The sequence below is a fragment of the Ricinus communis genome, chromosome 2 (assembly GCF_019578655.1).
Source record: "Ricinus communis isolate WT05 ecotype wild-type chromosome 2, ASM1957865v1, whole genome shotgun sequence".
NCBI lineage: Eukaryota > Viridiplantae > Streptophyta > Magnoliopsida > Malpighiales > Euphorbiaceae > Ricinus > Ricinus communis.
In genome coordinates, this window is record NC_063257.1 from 10,287,903 (window position 1) to 10,307,699 (window position 19,797).

At 31.3% G+C, this 19,797-nt stretch overlaps 3 protein-coding genes and 1 pseudogene across 5 annotated transcripts; 1 reads left to right on the top strand and 3 right to left on the bottom strand.

Moving 5' to 3' along the window:
• Positions 1-1,960: 1,960 nt before the first annotated feature.
• Positions 1,961-2,853, bottom strand: LOC112535292 (annotated as a pseudogene).
• A 3,481-nt stretch (positions 2,854-6,334) lies between these two features.
• Positions 6,335-7,832, bottom strand: LOC8283253. Its single transcript, XM_002521780.4, has 2 exons — positions 6,817-7,832; positions 6,335-6,677 (listed from the first exon to the last, which is right to left on the bottom strand). The coding sequence occupies exons 1-2, from the start codon at positions 7,570-7,572 to the stop codon at positions 6,522-6,524; spliced, it is 912 nt and encodes a 303-aa protein (XP_002521826.1). The 5' UTR covers positions 7,573-7,832; the 3' UTR covers positions 6,335-6,521.
• A 6,675-nt stretch (positions 7,833-14,507) lies between these two features.
• On the top strand, positions 14,508-15,113 carry LOC8283252 (4-O-methyl-glucuronoyl methylesterase 1). The gene has a single exon (XM_015720919.1). The coding sequence runs from the start codon at positions 14,508-14,510 to the stop codon at positions 15,111-15,113; it is 606 nt and encodes a 201-aa protein (XP_015576405.1).
• A 1,237-nt stretch (positions 15,114-16,350) lies between these two features.
• LOC8283251 (UDP-glycosyltransferase 88F3) lies at positions 16,351-18,094 on the bottom strand. 3 transcript variants are annotated; one of them, XM_048371488.1, is made up of 2 exons: positions 17,660-18,059; positions 16,351-17,296 (listed from the first exon to the last, which is right to left on the bottom strand). In XM_048371488.1, exons 1-2 carry the CDS (start codon positions 17,979-17,981, stop codon positions 16,554-16,556), a joined length of 1,065 nt encoding a protein of 354 aa, XP_048227445.1. In that variant the 5' UTR covers positions 17,982-18,059; the 3' UTR covers positions 16,351-16,553. The 3 variants fall into 3 exon arrangements, with proteins under 3 accessions (XP_048227445.1, XP_002521824.1, XP_015576377.1); XM_002521778.4 differs by having other exon boundaries at positions 16,351-17,344; XM_015720891.3 differs by having other exon boundaries at positions 16,351-18,094.
• Positions 18,095-19,797: the final 1,703 nt, after the last annotated feature.

The following is a 19,797-nucleotide window of genomic DNA, read 5'->3' on the forward strand; positions in this document are numbered from 1 at the left end:
AATACCATCAGACCTTTGTAAGACTTCTATACCCAAGAAAAACCTCATTCTTCCTAAATCAGTCATATCGAATTCCCTCAACATGGAACTTTTAAAATCACTAAACATCAATTCACCATTGCCAGTAAATATTAAGTCATCAACATACAAACTAACAATGAGAGTTTTACCTCCGTTGCTTCTTTTAATGAACAAAGTATATTCATTATGACACTTCTCAAACCCTTCGTTTGTGAAATGAGCTTCAATGCAATTGAACCAAACTCGTGGAGCTTGTTTCAGTCCATATAGTGCTTTCTTCAATTTATAAACTTTTTAAGGATTATCTTTCAGTTCATAACCTTTTGGTTGTTCCACATACACTTCTTCCTTAAGTTCTCCATGTAAGAATGCAGATTTGACGTCAAGCTGATAGAGTGTCCATCTTTTTTGTACTGCAAGTGCTACAATCATTCTCATCGTGTCCATTCTTGCAACTGGTGCAAATACTTCTGTGTAATCTATCCCTTGTTGCTGCACATATCCTTTTACTACTAATCGGGCTTTCAATTTGTCAACTTCTCCATTCTTCTTGAGTTTAGTCTTATAAACCCATTTCAATCCAATTGTCTTTGCACCTTCAGGAAGATCAATGAGTTCCCATGTGTTGTTCTTCTCAATAGCTTGTATCTCCATGTCCATTGCTTGTCTCTATTTATCATGTTTAACTGCTTCTTTAAAATGAGTTGGATTTGCTGAAGCAAAGAGAACTGAATTGACAATTGCATCTTCGTCTTCTGAATCTTCTGAAATTCCTTCCTCAGTAATATAATCACGCATCCATGTTGGAGGCTTTCTAGTTCTTCTTTCAGTAGGACTAAATGGTTCTTCAGTATTTTGAGGACTGCTAATAGACTCAGTGCTTGCTTCTTCCTCTCCATTTAGTGCGTCTCTATTCACAGCATCATTATTGTCCCATTCTAGATCAACTAATATGTGTTCTTCATAACTTTTATCCTAGCTCCAAGATTTAACTTCCTCAAAGACCACATCTCTGCTGATTATGATCTTCTTTGCAACTGGATCATATAGTCTGTATGCTTTAGACTCCTCACTTATGCCCAATAGCACACAAGCAAGACTCTTTGAATCTAATTTTTTTCTTTTCACGTCATGAACATGCACATGTGCCAAACAGCCGAAAATTTTGAAATAATCGATTGAGGGTCTACTCCCACTCCATGCTTCCTCAGGTGTTTGATTCTTCACAGCGAGAGTAGGACTTCGATTTAGAACATGGATTGTCCAGTTCATTGCCTCGGCCAGAAAGTCTTCGGCATTTCTTTCTCCAAGAGCATACATCAAACCATGTTCATCATGGTATGATTCTTTCGTTTTGCTACTTCGTTTTGTTGCGGAGTGTAAGATGCTGTCAATTGCCTTTTGATTCCATGCTCTATGCAAAACTCATTAAACTCATGTGATGTGAATTCTCCCCCCTATCTGTTCTCAGACATTTGATATATCCTCCTATTTCCTTTTCTATATAACTTTTAAATTGTTTAAACATGGTTAATGCTTCAGATTTCTCTACTAGAAAATAAACCCACGCCTTTCTAGTAAGATCATCAATAAAACATAAAAAATACCTCTTCTTACTATTAGGAGAGATTGGTCCGCAAATATCGCCATGAACAAGTTGAAGTTTTTCTGTGGCTCTCCAATTGCTCGACTTTGGGATTGGATTTCTATGTTGTTTTCCAATCATACAATTTGCACACACCGCTGTTGGAGTTTCGAATGGAGGTAGTCCATGCACCATGTTTTTATATTGGAAAGTCCTTAACCCCTTGTAGCTCAAATGTCCATAACGACAGTGCCATAAAGTTGTTAAATCACACGTTGAAGTGTAGAGACCAGTTGAGTTTTAGGGCAATGGTTCTGCCCACAGCACAAACATCTGATTCTTTGCTATCACAGTCTAAATTATAAGCCCTTTGTCTGGATGATAGAGTTTGAGTGTTCCACCTTGAATAAGAATTGCCAACCCTTTTTCTTGTAGTTGACCAATGCTTAACAGATTGTTCTTCAGCTCAGGCACAAAAAATACTTCATAGACAGTATATGAAAAACCACTTACTTTCAATCTCACATTGCCTTTACCTAATACATCCAACTTTGTGTTGTTTTTCAGAGTCACCTTCTGCCTAAATGTCTCATCAAAGTGTTCAAACTCATTCTTGTCACCACACATGTGATTGTTGCATCCAGAATCTAGAAACCAAATGTTTTTCCTTTGATCATCTTTCATCTTCATATATGACATGAGCAACCTCTCTTCTCCTTCTTCTTCTTGTTCAGCATAATTAGCTTCTTTATCCCAGCTTGGACATTCATATTGAAAATGCCCAAGTTTATAACATTTAAAGCATTCTATCGTTGCTTTATTGTAGGACTGGCGCCTCCCTCTTCCTCTACCTCTGTTTGAACCTCGACCCCTTCCCCTTGCACTTGTTGTCATCATGACTAACTTGGAGTGCTTGTTCTGTTCCTGCATATCGCTGGAATTTTTGCTCGTGAAGAATTAAAGAACTCTGTAACTCATCTATGGAAAGTTGATTGATGTCTTTGGACTCCTCAATTGCACAAACAACATAATTAAATCTCGTCTAGAGATCTGAGATTTTTTTCAACAATTATGACATCTTGCATCTGCTCACCATATGTCCTCATCTTGTTGGCCACTGTCAAGACTCTTGAAAAATACTCAGAGACACCTTCTCCGATTTTCATCTCTAGAGTTTCAAACTCTTTACGGAGAGCTTGAAGATGTGATCTCTTAACTCTAGCACTTCTTTCAAACTTTCTCTTCATGAACTCCTAAATCTGTTTGGAAGTATTTTTCTCCAGAATGGTTTCTAGTATTGTTTGATCTATGGCTTGAAAAAGAAAGTTTTTTACTTTCATGTCTTTCAGCTGTGATTCCTCTAGCTTCTTTCGTTGTGCTTCTATGTGCATTGTACCATCTGCTGGTTCCTCATAACCAGTTTCTACCAATCCCCATAACTCCTTTGATCATAGAAAATTTTCCATCAACATGCTCCAATGGTCATAGTGACCATTAAAGCGAGGGATAGATGGCTGCACAAAATTCCCTTCGCTTGTCATTTGTCTTGTTGCTGTAAGGACTTCAAAGTCTGCTGCTTTGTTTTCGCCAAGCCCAGTGGGGGCTCTGATACTAAAATGTTAAGAACTGAAGTATAAAGTAAAAGAGAACTCAACAATTCTGGATAATTGCATGACTTCTCATTGAATAAACTTAGGCTTAAATAGCGTTTTACAATGACAACAGAATGAGAAAAACATGCTCACGTTATTAACAATTCAACGTGAAAAGTGCTAACAATAAGATTATTCCAAATAGAAATCTTAACTGAATGCTTAAAATCTCTCTTCAAAAGCAACTTATTATAAAGGCTAATTATCAACACAAAACAATAAAAATAAATCTAAACACTCTAAACCAATATTTGAGATAATAATATTTATAAAATAAAGTAATCAAACAATAAATAAATATTCAATGCAAATGCTTATGTTTATGATCTAAAATTACATGCTAAAGATAGTATTTAGTCTAGCCAATTACTTAGTATTCCCCTTGTTTGCCTTAAGCCTAGATCTAATGAATGAGATGGTGATGTGTCTTTTCCGTTAGCTATTCAAACTAGATATATATAGAGAATAGTCCTCCTCTAAAATTAGTCTTCCTAGAGATGTATACCCAATATAAGTTTATCTAATAGATAAGTCTATAAGTGTCCTCATCTCTACAAAATATTATTTCATAAATAACTCTATAATTATATAAAATGACTAAAATGCCCCCCTTGGGCCTTGTAATTTTCGGCTAGCACAACAAATAACAATCAATGTGAACATGTCTAACTAAGTTTTTTTTTGAATATTTAATATATAGAAATATATCATTAAAACTCTAAAATACCCTAAATATCTATATATATTTCGGACCTATCATTTATCAAAATTTTGACCTACCTATTATTTTTTTTGTAAATTATAGTAATTTTTAAGGATTGGATTTATAAATAATGACAATCATGTTAATTTTCAGAATTGAACTTGTTGATTATAACAATTTAGGGGGAACAATTTGATAGGAATTTTCAAATTTCAAAATCACCCTCTAACTATCAATAGTCTAAAAAATGGCAAGTACAGCAGCACTAGAAAAGCCTCTTCTTCTTTTATTTTTTCTTATAGATAAACTATACAACTTCATTGGACGTACCAATATAACCGGATAACCTTTTCTTAACCACTTAGAAATGCCTCATTCTCTAACCCTTATGGTAACTTTTTGTTCCTTGGGTTCCTTCATCAACACGGCTGATTCAATAATATAAGAGGTTCTACTTCTACAGGCTTAAAAGGAAAATTAGGAAAAATGTTGTTTCTTTGAGAACTTTTCAGAAGTATTTTGAAATTAACAAAAAAATAATACATTTTTATTGTATAAATTTTTTCTTTTCAAAAATTTTTTAAACATTTTTTTATAAATATAGTGCAGTTATTTTTAATTGTTTTTTGATTTTACTAAAAACAAAAAAACCAAAATCGTAATTTAAAAAAGTTCAAAAAAACATATTTTTTAATATTTTAATACAGTAAAAATAAGAAAATAATATCGTAAATTTAATAAAAAATAAAAAATAAAGAATATTACATTTTTGTTATTTTTTCTTTTCTTTTTGGACGAAATCTTAGGTACAGGTTTTAGCGACATATAATCGAATTGGATCCTAGTTTCCCCTTGATAAAGAAAAATGGACCTCTTAGGTTTATGGACATGGGCTTGGAACAGTTTCTAAATCTTTTTTGAAGCCCATTTTCCCTTGCATTATTCTAAGCCAAAATTCTTATATGTATGTTTCCTGATAATGAATTAATCAATTAATATAGTACTCACCAAGTTAGTACCAAATTGAAAAGAAAAAATTACCAAACTGAAAGACAAAAAAAAGTTTACATATAGGTTAGATCTATTCAATATGGCCAAAAACACCATTATTAATCCATAGAAGTGTGCATATGCACAAAAGAAATGTGAATGTTAAGAGGAAGAAATTTCTCACCATCAGAACATGGCCTTGTCCTGTAAACTTGAGCACCCATCTCATGCAATTGGAGTATAGGGAAATGTACCCACCACTAGCTAGATAGAATTCAACACCAAAGGCCCCATTTCTTTGAGCCTAAAAAGAAATAACTATAACTCATAGGGTTGGCCCCTACAACTTGGTAAAAAGTGTTTGATGATGTTCCTGTCAAGTCATGAATAATAAAAAGATCTAGATGACAAATTTCTGGAAACAGAACTTTTCTCCTGCATCATTATCTGGGTTGTTTGGATGCTACTTTTTGACCAGACACCAATTCATATCATGTAAAGCATTTGCCTACCTGCAAACTGCAATGCCTCACATGTGTGAAAGTTGCAATGATGCTGTTAGTTTTTTATATAATAAGCCAACACAAAGGAGAGAAAGAAAGGGAAAGAGAGGGTGGCAAAGAACTACTTTGCTTCCATATATAAAGCCCTAATCAATGAGACTAGAACTTATGCTATAAGTGGAGAATTTCTTATGAATGTAATGAAATGACAATATTGAAGGAATGGGGCTGGGGGGAGGGTGATGCTGTGTGCAGCTTGCACAGCACAATGGTGAAGAGTAACAAAGAATGGGTTGCAAATACATATTCTAAAGTAACAAACCAGGAGCAAGTAAAAAAGGGGCATTGCCCTTTTCAGTTAATGACATGGACCCCCTAAAGAAACAATCATCATTCCTTAATAATAACTGACTTTGCAGTGAAAGTCAGAAGTGAAACTTAAAAAGATTAATGGCATGGTGACTGTGGGAATAGCCCTCTGTACTCAAGTGAAGAGTCCTGCAACTCCGGTCCCAACTACAGCATGCCACATTCCATAATTTAGCAATTCATTAATTTGTCACGAACATCATGAAACAATTCTGAAGAGATCTTATTCACTCCTTCAATGCATAGTTCTGGATTAGCTTCTTAGTCATGATACCCCAAGATTACAATTAAAGAGGATAAAATCTATACTTATAATGGAGAAGATAAGGCAATTAGCATCATATTAACCTCAAAAGAAGAGAAATTAGACCAACAAACAAGTAATGAAGAAAGGGAAATGTAATGACACTAGCAATGTGGGCTAGCCAATGCCGGAGTATCTTTTCATTTCCAGTGCACATCCCAGTTGAATAATGTCTTGAAAAGTTAGGCCACAGAAAAAGAAAAGTACTTGAGCAGGAGAAAAAGTGAAATATTTCCATATCATATACTGCTTTTCCTAAGCAAAATCAATATACAAGCTGCAAAAAGGAAACAAAACAACAATTGCTTTTTTAAACTTTTTAGCTTTACTAAACTACCTATACTACAAATTGCTTCAGTTTCTTTCCAACTCAACGAAAGTTCAACTCAATGATTCAGTCTGCTCTTTGTACTGTAGTTTTAAACAAGAGAACGTACAACTTTTGATCCATTGAGAAATAGAGGAACCCTCCAACTGAATGTGTTACAAATGACCCAAAACTTGTCCCTACAATGCAGTGCCATGCTGGGCCATAAATCCCATCAAACTCCTGAAGAAAGATAACAAAAGACCAGAAACCCATAAATTATCAAAGACCAAGCTTACAAACCCACATCATAATCCAGCAGAATAGAACGATAAAAAAGATATTAACAATAGTAACAATGTGATTAGAGTGTAATTAGTACCTTCTTCAGAGTGAGTGCAAGAGTCTTAGAGGTGAACTTCTCAAGACTATCATGAGTCTTTCTTGCACAATCAACAGCATGGATCTGCATAAAGGGTGGCATATCAACAGATACAATTTTAGCACCATTATTAGCCAAAAAATCAGCTAACTCCACTTGTGAACCACATAAGGATCTCCTTCTGCCACCACCAACACCACCATCTAAAGAAACTGTCATCCTCTTAATATCAAGCCCTTCAATTAGATCCTTCACTTCCTTACTTCTATTATCCTTCTTTTTCTTTTCATTTTCTTGAACTTTCTTCTTGTTTACAACCCCCAATTCTTTATTAGATAACAATCTTTTGACCTTGTCTTTAGATGCTGTAGCTTCCTTTATGCTCTCCTTTTCAATCCTTGATTCAAATCTTTCCAGCTGTTGCTGATGCTTCTGTTTGATGATTGAAAGCCTAGAAGAGCTATCAAAATCAGCTGAAACAGTCATGGCTTTAGCCTGCAAGTGGGTATCAACATGGTCAACTAAATAATTCCTGGTGGGTTTTTGAGCGATTCTACGGACTGGGTTCAGTTTAGATAAAGGGTTGGACATGTAAAAGGGTTTAGAAGGAACTAGGTGATCTGGGTTTTTGGTAGGTGGGTAGGCAGAGGTAGGTTTCTTGGTGCTCTTTTTGAGAGTGGGATCCATGGCAGATGGATTAGGAGGTGAGTCTTGGGATGCTGCTAATATGCGCCTGTTGGTGGTCCTGTGTGCCATGTTGTTTCTTTTTCTTTTCTAAAAAAATAAATAAATTTATGGGAGAGTTGCAGTTGGCTGGGGATAAGAGAATGAAATGGGTGAAGAAAAGCTTATAATGTTGTCTGCGATGGGAGTTATGGAGGGGAGTGTGTGTGTGTGGGATTCATTGGATGGGTACTTGTGTTGTGTGGTTAGATCTGTTGTTGTCTTTTACTAACATGCGCCGGAAGCTGAGGAGATTGGATATTGTTGACCATTGACTTCATCTGTTTAGGGATTACTTGGAATAATTTTCTTTCTCAGTCTTTTCTTTAATTTAATGCTTCGTTTCTTGAGTGTAAAAGATAATTTACAAAAAATTTGCTGAAAACTATGGGAAATGGTCCCACTTTTGAACTCCTTATCGTGATATTTCAATAATTTTATTATTTATTTATAAAATTTAAATTAAATTTATATATATATAATTAAATACTATAATATTTTTATAAATTATTTAAAAAATTTATATAAATTAATCCAAAATTTTATAATTAATATAATAAATACATAAAAATATTAAAAACGTGCTTTAATTATTATGAAATTTAACAGTTCATTAAAATTTTAGGATAATAACATATTAAAAATTTAAAGTTAAATTTTTTTAATTATATTGTCCTCTTAATTATTTTATTTATACAGTTTACGGCAATTAAAAATGTGCTTTAATCTTCATAGATATTGAAATTATTATATAAAAATAACCGCCAAAATTACATTATCACCATTAAAAAGTGTGGGCCGGTGAGGTGTTTTCATGAGTTTTTGGGATAATCATAAAACCATAAATATAGTTATAGAAAGAACATTGAAGCATTGTACGAATAAATATACACAATGGAACATAGTAAGCTTCGCAATTTTTTTATATGATAAAGAAAAAAAAGGGATTCCATAGGTCACATGCAGGCTTCTTAATTATTTGTGCAACTCCTAAAATAAACAAAAAATTTCCTTCTTTCTCTTCTCTTTTGATTAGCCGGCCGGAGAAGGAAAGTATGTGATAGATGATACTCTCTTAAGAATAACATCACCATAAGATTTGTCCAATTAATTTGCCTGCAAAGAGAACTAAAGTTGGCATGAAATGACATGTGTATGGAGTCTCAAAACTATAAAGAATAGAGGAGTTGGCGATGAGTGGTAGCAATTCTCGCCGGATGTGAACTATACAAAGTTTTTTCCACTGCGAAATGTTGGTAGAGTCATAACTAGCTTAGATCGGGTTCAAATTCGTCATTGCAGCACTAATCTTAAAAACAGAAAAAGAGATCAAACTAAAGTACAGTCCTGGATGCTCTTAAAAAAAAATTTGATATATAACATCTATGTTAGCTTTTCTATCTTAATGCATTCAAAGCAAGGCGCTTTCTAGATGATCCCTCTAGACGAGTGGGGGTTTTTTTAATCTTTCTAGTTACTTCGTTCTCTATTTCTATCTGAAAGAATCCTTAGGAAAGATAGAGATGATTTTTTACCTCGTCAAGTTTTTTTTTTAGTATCTGGAGCACAGAATATATGAAATATATTATGAAGTACTAGAACTATGATTCATACTTAATATTCAGATTCCGTGACCAGATTCTAAAAAATTTCAAAGAATTAGAAGGTATAAATTGAAAGATTTTTCCTCCTCTTTTTCTATGTTTGATGAAAGGATAAACCTTTCTGGATGCTCTTGAAGAAAATGTCCAAAATAAACCGTTCTCCTATGGTTTGAATTGAGGAGTTGAAGCCATTTGGTGAAAGTGGTCTCCACCGAGTCAGAGAGATTAAATCAAAATTTTTGGCTGTGATGTTTGCTTTATTCAATATTAGGAAGGAAGCACCTTTCAGCAATTGCAATTCTTGTCATCTGACTTGAAAGGCTGGTAAAAATATCCCATAAATGAAACATAAAGCCATGACTTATTATGTGGTAAAAAACAATATCACACTTACAAGGACACAATTTAATGTTAACTTTAGATTAATGTTTAATCATGTATACTTTTTTTTTTTTTTTTGGTTCATATGTTTAATCATATTGCTGCATGGCTTCTCATTCAGTTTGTTTATTCTTGATGACGGTACTGTGGTCACAGGTTTGCTGTTGGGCCTTGTTCAAAAGCCCCCCTTTAGTATTAGGGTTCTTTTCGTAAATGCAAAAAAATATAAAATAGTTATAAAAATATCTATAATAACAAATATATCTAAAAATAAAATTTTATTTACGAAAATATCAAATTTTATTTATAAAAATATTTGGTTTGACTTTTTCATATGGAAAAATATATGTTGGATGTATTTAAAAAAAAAAGTATATATATTCAACATATTTTTAATAAATATTGAGTCTAATTAATTTTATAAAATGTTATTGCATTTTATTTGATTTTATGATATTAACGGTGAATAAATAAATCTAAAATGTATCTTTTTTAATTTAAGAATTTGGAGATGCATTGAGAATATTATATTTAAAAAAATAAAAAAATTGCTATAGTGTAAAAATATATATATATGTTGAACATATATATTAAAGAAAAAAAATATATGTCTGGAATAATAATAACAAAAGGTATATATTTAACTAAAAATAGTATATATTAAATATATGTTATGTATTTTAACCTTTTTCAAATAAAATAAAATGCAGACTCAAAACAATTGAATAGTAAAAGATATACATTTGTCAAATAATAGTATATTTTGAGTATCTAATTTTTTTTAAATAAAAATTAAATTCAACTCAAATATTCAACAACAAGTGATATATATTTACTAAAATATGATATAGTTAGGTTTTTGTAAAATATTTGAAACAATTAAAAAAAATAAAAAAGATGAAGAAAGTGAAGAATTGAAAATTCTAAAAAAAGCAAGGATAATTCTAAAAAAATAAAATAATGGAGGAAGTATTATAATTATTTTTAAAAAATAGATAAATAGTGAATTCTTTTCTTAATCTTATTCAATAAAAGCCTCCTACCGTAACATAATCAAAAGTTTAGATTAATTGCATGAACGTATTTATATTTTTAGATAAAATCTATTTTAAGCTTTTAAATTTTACTGTCTCATTTTATTGAGTATTTTAATTTTAATTTAGTTTTAGTGAGTTTTTATTTTTTTTATTTTTAATTCAATTGAGGATCTAATAATCTTTAATCAGAACAAAAGATAAAAAGAATAAAAACTTAATAAAATAAATGAAAGTCTAATAAAAAATATATAAAAATATTCTAATAAGATAAAAAAATAAAATATAAAAGCTCAATAAAAGAAAAAAAAATTTCATGAAATATGTATAAAAAGTCTTCAATGAAAAGAAAATAAAAATAAATTAACTTAATAAAATAAAATGAAATCTTAAAAAACTCAATAGAATAAATCAGTAAAATTCAGAAATTTAATAATTAATTTTACAAAAAATTCACAAAAATCTTTTTTTATAGAAAATAAAAAAATTTATTATTAAATAAAAAATTAAAACCTATTTTTTTAATATTCAACAACAATTCCAAAATACTTTTAATGAAATGCTGATAGTCTATACACATATATTATATATACTAATTTTTAAAATCTAAATTTTTTTGACATGTATACTTAATTTTTGACATATATTTACTTTTAACATATGAAATTCAAATTTATGTGTAATTTTATAATTTTTTTTATTAATTTATTGATTCATAAATTATATATAATTAAACACTGAATCTAATTCTAAAAAATAGTATATTAATTATATTCTAATATTATATTTTTTTTAATCAGATAATGATACTAATTCTATCTTAAGAAATATCATATTAATTATATTTTAATATTATATTAACTAGTATATTATTTCTATAATTAGATAATAATTCTAATCTAGAAAATAATATCTTAAATAATATTTTAATATTATATTTAATAATAAATTAAATTTTTAATCATAAAATAGTAATATTAATTATATTGATATATTAATTTATATAGTATTAAAATTAATTAATAAATAATTTTTATATTATTGTATTAATAAAATTTTAAAATCTTAAAAAAATTAAGGATATTTGAAAATAGTTAATTTACTATTATTTTTTAAAATGTTATAAACTAATATTAATATTAAAAAATATATTAAATTGTATCTATCAATTTAGTTTTATAATTAAAATAATAATAATAATAACCGTAAAACGCACGGATAAACGACTAGTAATATCTAATTTTAAATTTTGTTCTGAATAAAGCCCATATAAATATTAATTCACAAAATGTGGTTGTTTCAAGAAAATATTAAAATTAATTTAATGTTAGTATTGTCATTTTTAATTATTATTATTTTTTATTATCATCTTAATCAATTGATGAATTTTTGGGACGGTTTGAAATGGAACATAATGCTAATTTTGGCGTAGTATGACTCTTATATTCCATAATTATGATTAAATATTTGTATTAAAGGTATTGAAACAATCACTTAGTGAATTATCTTCATCCATGAGTGCTTTGGAATTCTTATAAAACCCAAATTTACACTCTCATTGCTGGTTTATGTTAAAAATATAATGTCATATTACACTATCGGCTCAAGGCATAGGACACTAAGACCTATGCTTAGGGCCTCATTACAATAGGGAAACCCTAAAAAATTAGGAGTTTTAATTTTTAATATACCTATATTATATAATTATTAATTTTTATAGACTTCTCATTTTATTAAAATTCTAAATAAATTTAATGTATATAGTAATAATTAATATTAATAATCTACCTGATAACTTGTTAAAAGTATTTTAAACCGAAAAGAATAAATATAAGTTTATATTATATATTTAAGTTAAAATTGTTTAAGGAAAATAATCTGAAAAAAATTATAATCCTTTTAAAATACGACATGCATTTTGATAATTTATATTTAGTTTCAAAATTCAGTTATAAATAGAAATATTTTTTTTTAGAAAAGATATATTACTTTTTAAATGTGTAGGTAGGTTGTATAATACTATTAATCATTTTTATTATATGATAGCTTTAATAAAAAAAATTAAATTTAAAATTAATAAATCTTATTTGTATTCAACTATATTATAAAAAAGATAAGATAATTTAGTTGTATCATCAATTAAAATGATATACTTTATAAATTCGAATATAAAAATTTAATTAGTAATTTTATATTTTAAAAGGCAAAAAAGAGATAATATTTTTAAAATATATTTATACCAATAAAGCAACATTGTCTAAGGTCACAAAAGACATTGAGCTGGCGCTGATATTCAACGTGATTTTCTTTTATAACATAGGAATCCTGAAGAGCTTAGCTTATTCTGAAACATGCTGCAGACAAACACTACTTCATTATAATTTATAATTTAATATTTTTTTTTTATTCCAAATGATAAGGCAATTTGGCATTGCTGGTGAAGAGCAACAAAAATTGATTTTGGATTTGGATGAAGAAACGTTCTTGAAAGTGTTTAATTATTTTGATGATCTCAGATTATGATTTGAGAAAAAGCACCTAAAAATTTAAAACTTTTTCCAAAACTCAGTCGTTTTATTAAATAAATATAGAAAAACAAATAATCTTAATGATTCAAAGATTATACATTATTTCTGATTATATAAATTAATTGTCTCACATATATCCTCTACACACACATAGATTAATAGTTTTTAGTATTTTATCATTCTAGCATCTTTCTAAAATTATATTAATTCATTTTATGCAATTGATATTAATCATAAAAAATTAATTATTTACAAAAATATTAAACATTTTATCTTTATAAAATATATGTCTATTTTGGTCATTTCAGTTATAACATCGCATTCTAATAATAATTTTAACTAAATATTTAATAAATAATTTGTTCACTTAACAATAAAATTTTTAGATTAATAATTTAGAAAACAAGACATCAATTTTACCTATATATACGAAACTTTTGTTATAATTTTCTTTTTTTATTGAGATCGGAACTAAAAAGAATGGTTGAGACAACAAGCATCCATCTTATTCGTATTTTGAATAACCGTATAATCATCGAAGACGATTGAAGTTACTAATTTAAAGAAATATCTTTTCATATCAAAATATACCAACTAACATTTTTCAATTCAAATAGTCACTATTAGCTCAATGGTATCAATTATTAGCATATATCAGTAGGTGTCTCTTTAGCATATAAACAGTTATCATGTCCATTTGTGTATATTAAAAAATTAGTTTCAATTACTAATTTAATAAAGATCAATTTATTAATGAATTCAGGTTAAAAATGTCCCACTGCCATAACCAAATTCAGACTCAAAAATATTCCAAGAGGGAATGAAGAATGAATACAAAGAATAAGAGAAAAGAAATTAAAACATAATACCACCTAATATTTAGATAAACATGAAAAAAAAGTATTAGATTGTTCAGACAAATGAAGAGCATTAAACAATATATTATTTATATCTTTTCATATATCTATTAAATTATATATGTTTTAATAGTATTTGTTTATAATATTAATTTAATTCATAAAATAATAATTAATATTTTAATGTCTTTGGACTATTGGATTTTATTAATCGATATTTCAATAAAATATTAATTAAGAAATTTACAGAATTTAAAGTAAAATGGTAAAAGATTTAAGGGAGGAAAGAAAACGATAATTTTTTCAAAGAAAAAAAGTAAGGAAACAGAATATTGTTAGCTATAATTATCAAAAGTTCAAATTTTAATTTCGAAAGATTATTTAGATAAATACCAGATATAATTTTTTCCAAAATAAAGATAACAACCAATAATAATCTGTATACTTCTGTACTACTATATATAAAGGCCTGAACTCGATCACTTCAAGTATACACCCATATACTGAAAGTAGGGTTACAAGAAAGCAGGCTTTCAAATAAGCAAGAAATCAAAGTTCATTTCCATGGCCAAGATGAATGCTGCTTTAGCTTCAATCCTCCTGCTGGCTTTCTTATGTTCATATGCTGAAGCATTTTCATGGGCATCATGTGCTTGTGGACCATGTGCTCCTGGCTGCAAACCTGAGAAGATTCAACTTGGCGGACCGAATTCAAGATATTGTCTTTGCCAATGCAATTGTAACCCTTATTACAATCCACCAGACACCCCACCTTCCGTTCCCAGTATTCCACCACCAAGCACTGTCCCAACAAACCCACCGCCAAAGGCTTTCCCAAGACCAACACCGATCCCGACTCCACCAAAATCATCACCCCAGCCGCCTGTTAACCCACCACCAAACTCACCGCAGCCTCCTTCTTTCCAGTACCCAAGGAAACCTCAGCCACCACCCAGTGATGACTTCGGTGGGTTCGACGTTTTCGGTTGTGTGAATATTATGGAATCTCTAGGTAGGTGTCTGTCAGAGATTGGAAACTTGTTTGGTTTTTCAAGTCATGGTCTGGATGCAGATTGCTGCGGTGTTTTTAATCATTTTGTTAGGTCCTGTGCGGATGGAGACAGTGACATGCTCCCTTCTGAAGTCATGCAATACTGCGAACATCATTGATTATTTTCGTTATTCTAGTTTTAGTTTTTGTTATTCTAGTATCTTGTTTTAACTAGGTTTCGTTTGATGTTTGATGTCTTAGGTTTTCTTTCTTCATGAATAAAATGAAAATCAATAAGCAATAATCTCATTGCTTCTATTTCCCATTCCTTGTTTAATCTTAATTCTTTTTTATTATTTCTACCCGTGTTCCATTAACTTATTCATTGAATACGTTTGGATTCAGCCAAATGAAACTGATGATCAAGACTATGTTTGTTAATTCATGAATGTCAAACCATTATAGGTGTGACACTTTTTTCTTTTCTTCATGGAAAAGAGGAATTTGTATTCTTAACATGAAACTGACACTGTGATATTAATTAAGTTCAACCAAAAGTAAAAGAAAATTCCTTGACAATTTACAAAATGGTAAATAAAATCATCTTACATTAACAAAAAATAGGAACCAAAATTAAAAAAAAAAAAAGAAAAGAAAAGAAAAGAAAAGAAAAGAAATGGTGGTTCAATTTTAGTTGCTTCAGTTCTATTTTCCATTTCTTGTTGAATTTTTGTTAGAAGAATCCCTTTACAGTTTCAGTTTCAATTATATATAATTGTATTTTGATGATTCAAAAAGTTATTTAAAATGGATAATAACATGATTAAAATGATATCTTTCTTTTCATGAAAAAGACCAAAACAGAAATAAAACAACAATTAATTATTAAATTATATTCTGTTAATAATATGTATATATAAAGCATAAATAAAGTTTTGTGGATTATCTATCTCTATGCTAGCTAAGCCATTATCACCAATCCTTCTTTCTGAATAGCTTTATTTAATTTTCTTATGTTTATCCTTGAGAGGATTAAAACAAATAGATGACTATTTCACCTCACCAAATAACTTTTTTGTTTTGATATCTTTAGAATGGACCCAATAAGTAAAGAGAAATGATTGAGGATGCACTAATAATGCTCCTATAGTAATGTACATGTGAAAATGACATATATTTATAAATATTTTATATTTTTTAATATTAAATAAAATATATATTTTATTATTTAAAATTAATAAATATATACTAATTATTTATCAATTTAATATATACGTTGTATATATTTTTTAGTATTAGATGATCCATATAGTTTATTATTTAAAATTAATAAATATATATTAATTTATATATCAATTTGACATATAAATAAAATCATACACTGAAAGTATAAAAAAAATATTTCTTAAGAAAAGATGAAATATAATATATTTTTATGATATTATTAACTTAGTCTTAATATATTTATACATAAAAATAGTACATAAATTCGTACTAATTATTTAATGTGTAATTATTACCATAACATTTGAAGGTGGCTCCAAATTATTTAATTGAAAACACAAACTTACAATACACCCTGACGTGACCCAATCCAAATTTGTATTCTCAATTATTCTCTAACAAATTTTCTTCCACGGCTCAACCAACTTACCCAGAGCTCTAATGGAAGAACCAGACTCCAACCAAGAGTCCAAACTCCTCTGTCTCATCATCCAACTCTTCTGTCTCATTTCTTTCCCTTTCTCTGACTCCATCAGCTCTCTGACTCTCACCTCCAGCTCATCTCCAGTTACGAATCCATCATCATCGTCTCTTTGCTCTACTTGGATTGCCATCTTCATATCCTCCACCAGTATGTTCCTGTTCAGGTGTTGCTCCGCGTACAGTGGCCACGCCACCATTGGCACACCAGCAACCACCGCTTCCAGCACTGAGTTCCACCCACAATGAGTAACAAACCCACCGACTGACTTGTGATTCAGTACTGCAACTTGTGGTGCCCATGATTTCACCACCATTGCTTTCTCTTTGACTCTGTTCAAGAATCCTTCAGGCAGTATACTTTCCAAGTCAAAGTCACCCATATCCTCAGTCGTCTTGGATCTCTCATCTTCAGGCAGATTCTTCACTACCCACAAGAATCTTTGTCCACTTCTCTCTAATCCGTTAGCTATTTCCTTAAGCTGTTGTCTGGAGAAAGAACCCCGGCTTCCAAAACATAAAAAGACCACGCTGTTTCTTGGTTGCCTGTCAAGCCATGATAGGCAGTCGTGTTGAGCTTCATGTCTACTGTCACCGGCGATCAAAGGTCCGATATAGTAAGTAGGTGGAGTTGGTGCATCAGGAACACAAACGCCATCTGCAATTGTCTTGATAGCTTTTGTCTCAAGATCCTCAAAAGTGTTAACTATAATACCATCAGCTTTTGCAAGATTAGAACAGAAATATACCATGTCATGATAAGCAGGATCATTTCTATCAAGCATAGGTTCAGGAAAATGAACAGCTTTTAAAGGTGGCATTCCGGGGAAATCAAGAACAGTGTTTACGAGATCTTTAAAACTTTCTGTATGCTGTTCATGGATTCTCGGAAAATACAAGAAAGCCCCGAGACAAGCAGCACCAGAAGTAAAGAAATAGTAAGTAGGGATCTTGAGATCTTTCCCTATAGAAAGAGCAGAACCACAAAATATATCAATAATAAAGGCACGAACGTTGTTACCTTTAGAGATCTCTTGGAGAGAATCAAGAACATAGGGCTTGTTAAGGAGAATAGCCTCAAAGGCCATGGCGGGGTTGCTGCGAGTAGGAGTTGTGTCGACGAAAACACGAGGGAAACGACGGAAGGAGATAGAAGGGTAGGCTTGAGAGATGGCGTTGATGTAAGAGGTGATGGCTGATGTGTGACAGAGATCAGCGGTGAAGAGGAGGATAGTTATGGAGAAGTGGTGGTTATAATGGCGGAGAATAAGCTTGCCTAGTTCTACCATGGAGATTACATGCCCAATGCCTGAAGATGGGTAAAGGACTATCGTGTCTTGCATCTTGGATATGAATTGATGGTTTTTGGTATGTTTCTTGAGTGCGGAGATGAGAGGTTATATTTGGACACAGGGACTGTTCATCTTTTGTTAATTTTTACTCAGCATCGGTGTACATGTGGCAATGAATACAACTTTCTTAGAAAAACCTTCAACCAAATCATTCATAAACAACCCTTATCCGTTAAAAAATATGTTCAATCTTCCTCTCTTTCACAATGTTCTCTTACCTCTACCACTCAGGAGCAGTATGTTACTCTTGAGATTCCTACTTCCTTCATAGAACAATGGAGGAAACAGGGATACACACATCTCCATCTCGGAGCTGTCAGGCTAGTCCTCTCATATCATGGCAAGATGGATCTACCAGTTACGGCCTGTATGTCGCTTTTGGATACCAGATATCTTAGATACGAGCATGAAGTAATTGGAACTATAGTCACAACACTTAACACTGGGAGTGTTGTTATGACTTTCTTCCCCAATTTTAACCTATCTCTCAATGATCCCTATCTGTCAACTGCACTCAAGGTCCAAGTCCAGATCACTAGAGCAAATCAAGTGACCGATGCTCTCTCTGCGACCCTGCACCACCAGATTGTCTACAGATTACAGGACCATGCCTTTAATCTCCAGATTCCAGGCTTCCAAGCCTCCTCAGATGCTTTATTTATTATGGCTGACTCTGGCCAAATTCCTACAATAGTCCAGGCCCCAAGGCAGCTGGAAAGAGAAGATCTGCAGAAGTTAATCCCAACTGAATGGGTGACCAATTATGAGAAGCTCCAGGCATCTCAGGCCAAGCCTGTTCAGGCCACTGACCCTCTTTTTGTTAACCAAAAAGATGGTACTGTAAAGACGATTTTCACAAAAACAGAAGAGTCTTCTTCTGCACCTTCTATCTTTCAGGCATCAATGATACAACCTGTGTCTAGACCTAGGGAAAAGATCCCTATTCACTCTTTTTAGTCCTCTAGATATCATATCTATGCTACCAGAATAAAGGGACACTTTATCTGGGATGTTGATCCAGGAATGTGCAGATCAGGATGCACCTGCAGAGATGATCTCGATTTTGCTGAACCATGTTTTCAATATTCTAAGCAAAATTCAAAAGACATGACTCTAAAAACTCCATGTTCAGTCATGGAACCAAGGCCAGATGACCGAGATCCAAATGGTCCTTGGATTGGCATCCACAGGAAATAAAAAGAAAATCAGAATAAAGCTCCTCTTCCTATGTATAAGGAATCCTTAGAACTTCTTGCAAAAGAAGGAAAAACTGTCCTTGACATCACCTTTGATGAAATGAAGGTGCTTTTGGCCCAAATGGGAGTTGTGTTTGGGAAAAAGCCTCCTACTACTTGCAGAGAAGAGACTCATTCTGATTTACCAGCAGTTCAACCATCTCATGCAATCCAAAGCTGTTTCATGTTCCAGCCTGAAGATTCCCCCCCCCCCCTTGGGAAGTCCAAAAATAAAAGATCGGAGATCCTCCCCTTAAGGATTACTCCATCAGGATCCATAGAGCCTCTCACTCCACCAGAAGAGGTCCTAAATTGGCAGACCTCAAATTCCATAGTTCAGAATTCCTATCTGAAGAAAATAGATGGAAAATTGGATTAGGCTCTTCATTTGGCTCATAAGCTGGACCAGAAGTTGGACACCTTCTCTCAAGAAGTACTCTAACTATATTCTTCTCTAACCGCCAAATATCAAGCCTTGGATAAAGAGCTTCGAGTTCCTCAACCGATTACACCAGCTTTCATCTAGAAGGAAAAAGAAATTACAAGGCTCAAAAGGCAGATTGATCAAATTG

Coding starts and splice junctions, on each gene's coding strand:
- LOC8283253 (XM_002521780.4), bottom strand. CDS start 7,572: ATGGCACACAGGACCACCAACAGGCGCATATTAGCAGCATCCCAAGAC. Junction 6,678..6,816: donor TTGCACTCACTCTGAAGAAG/GTACTAATTACA, acceptor ATCTTTCTTCAG/GAGTTTGATGGGATTTATGG.
- LOC8283252 (XM_015720919.1), top strand. CDS start 14,508: ATGGCCAAGATGAATGCTGCTTTAGCTTCAATCCTCCTGCTGGCTTTC.
- LOC8283251 (XM_015720891.3), bottom strand. CDS start 17,981: ATGCAAGACACGATAGTCCTTTACCCATCTTCAGGCATTGGGCATGTA.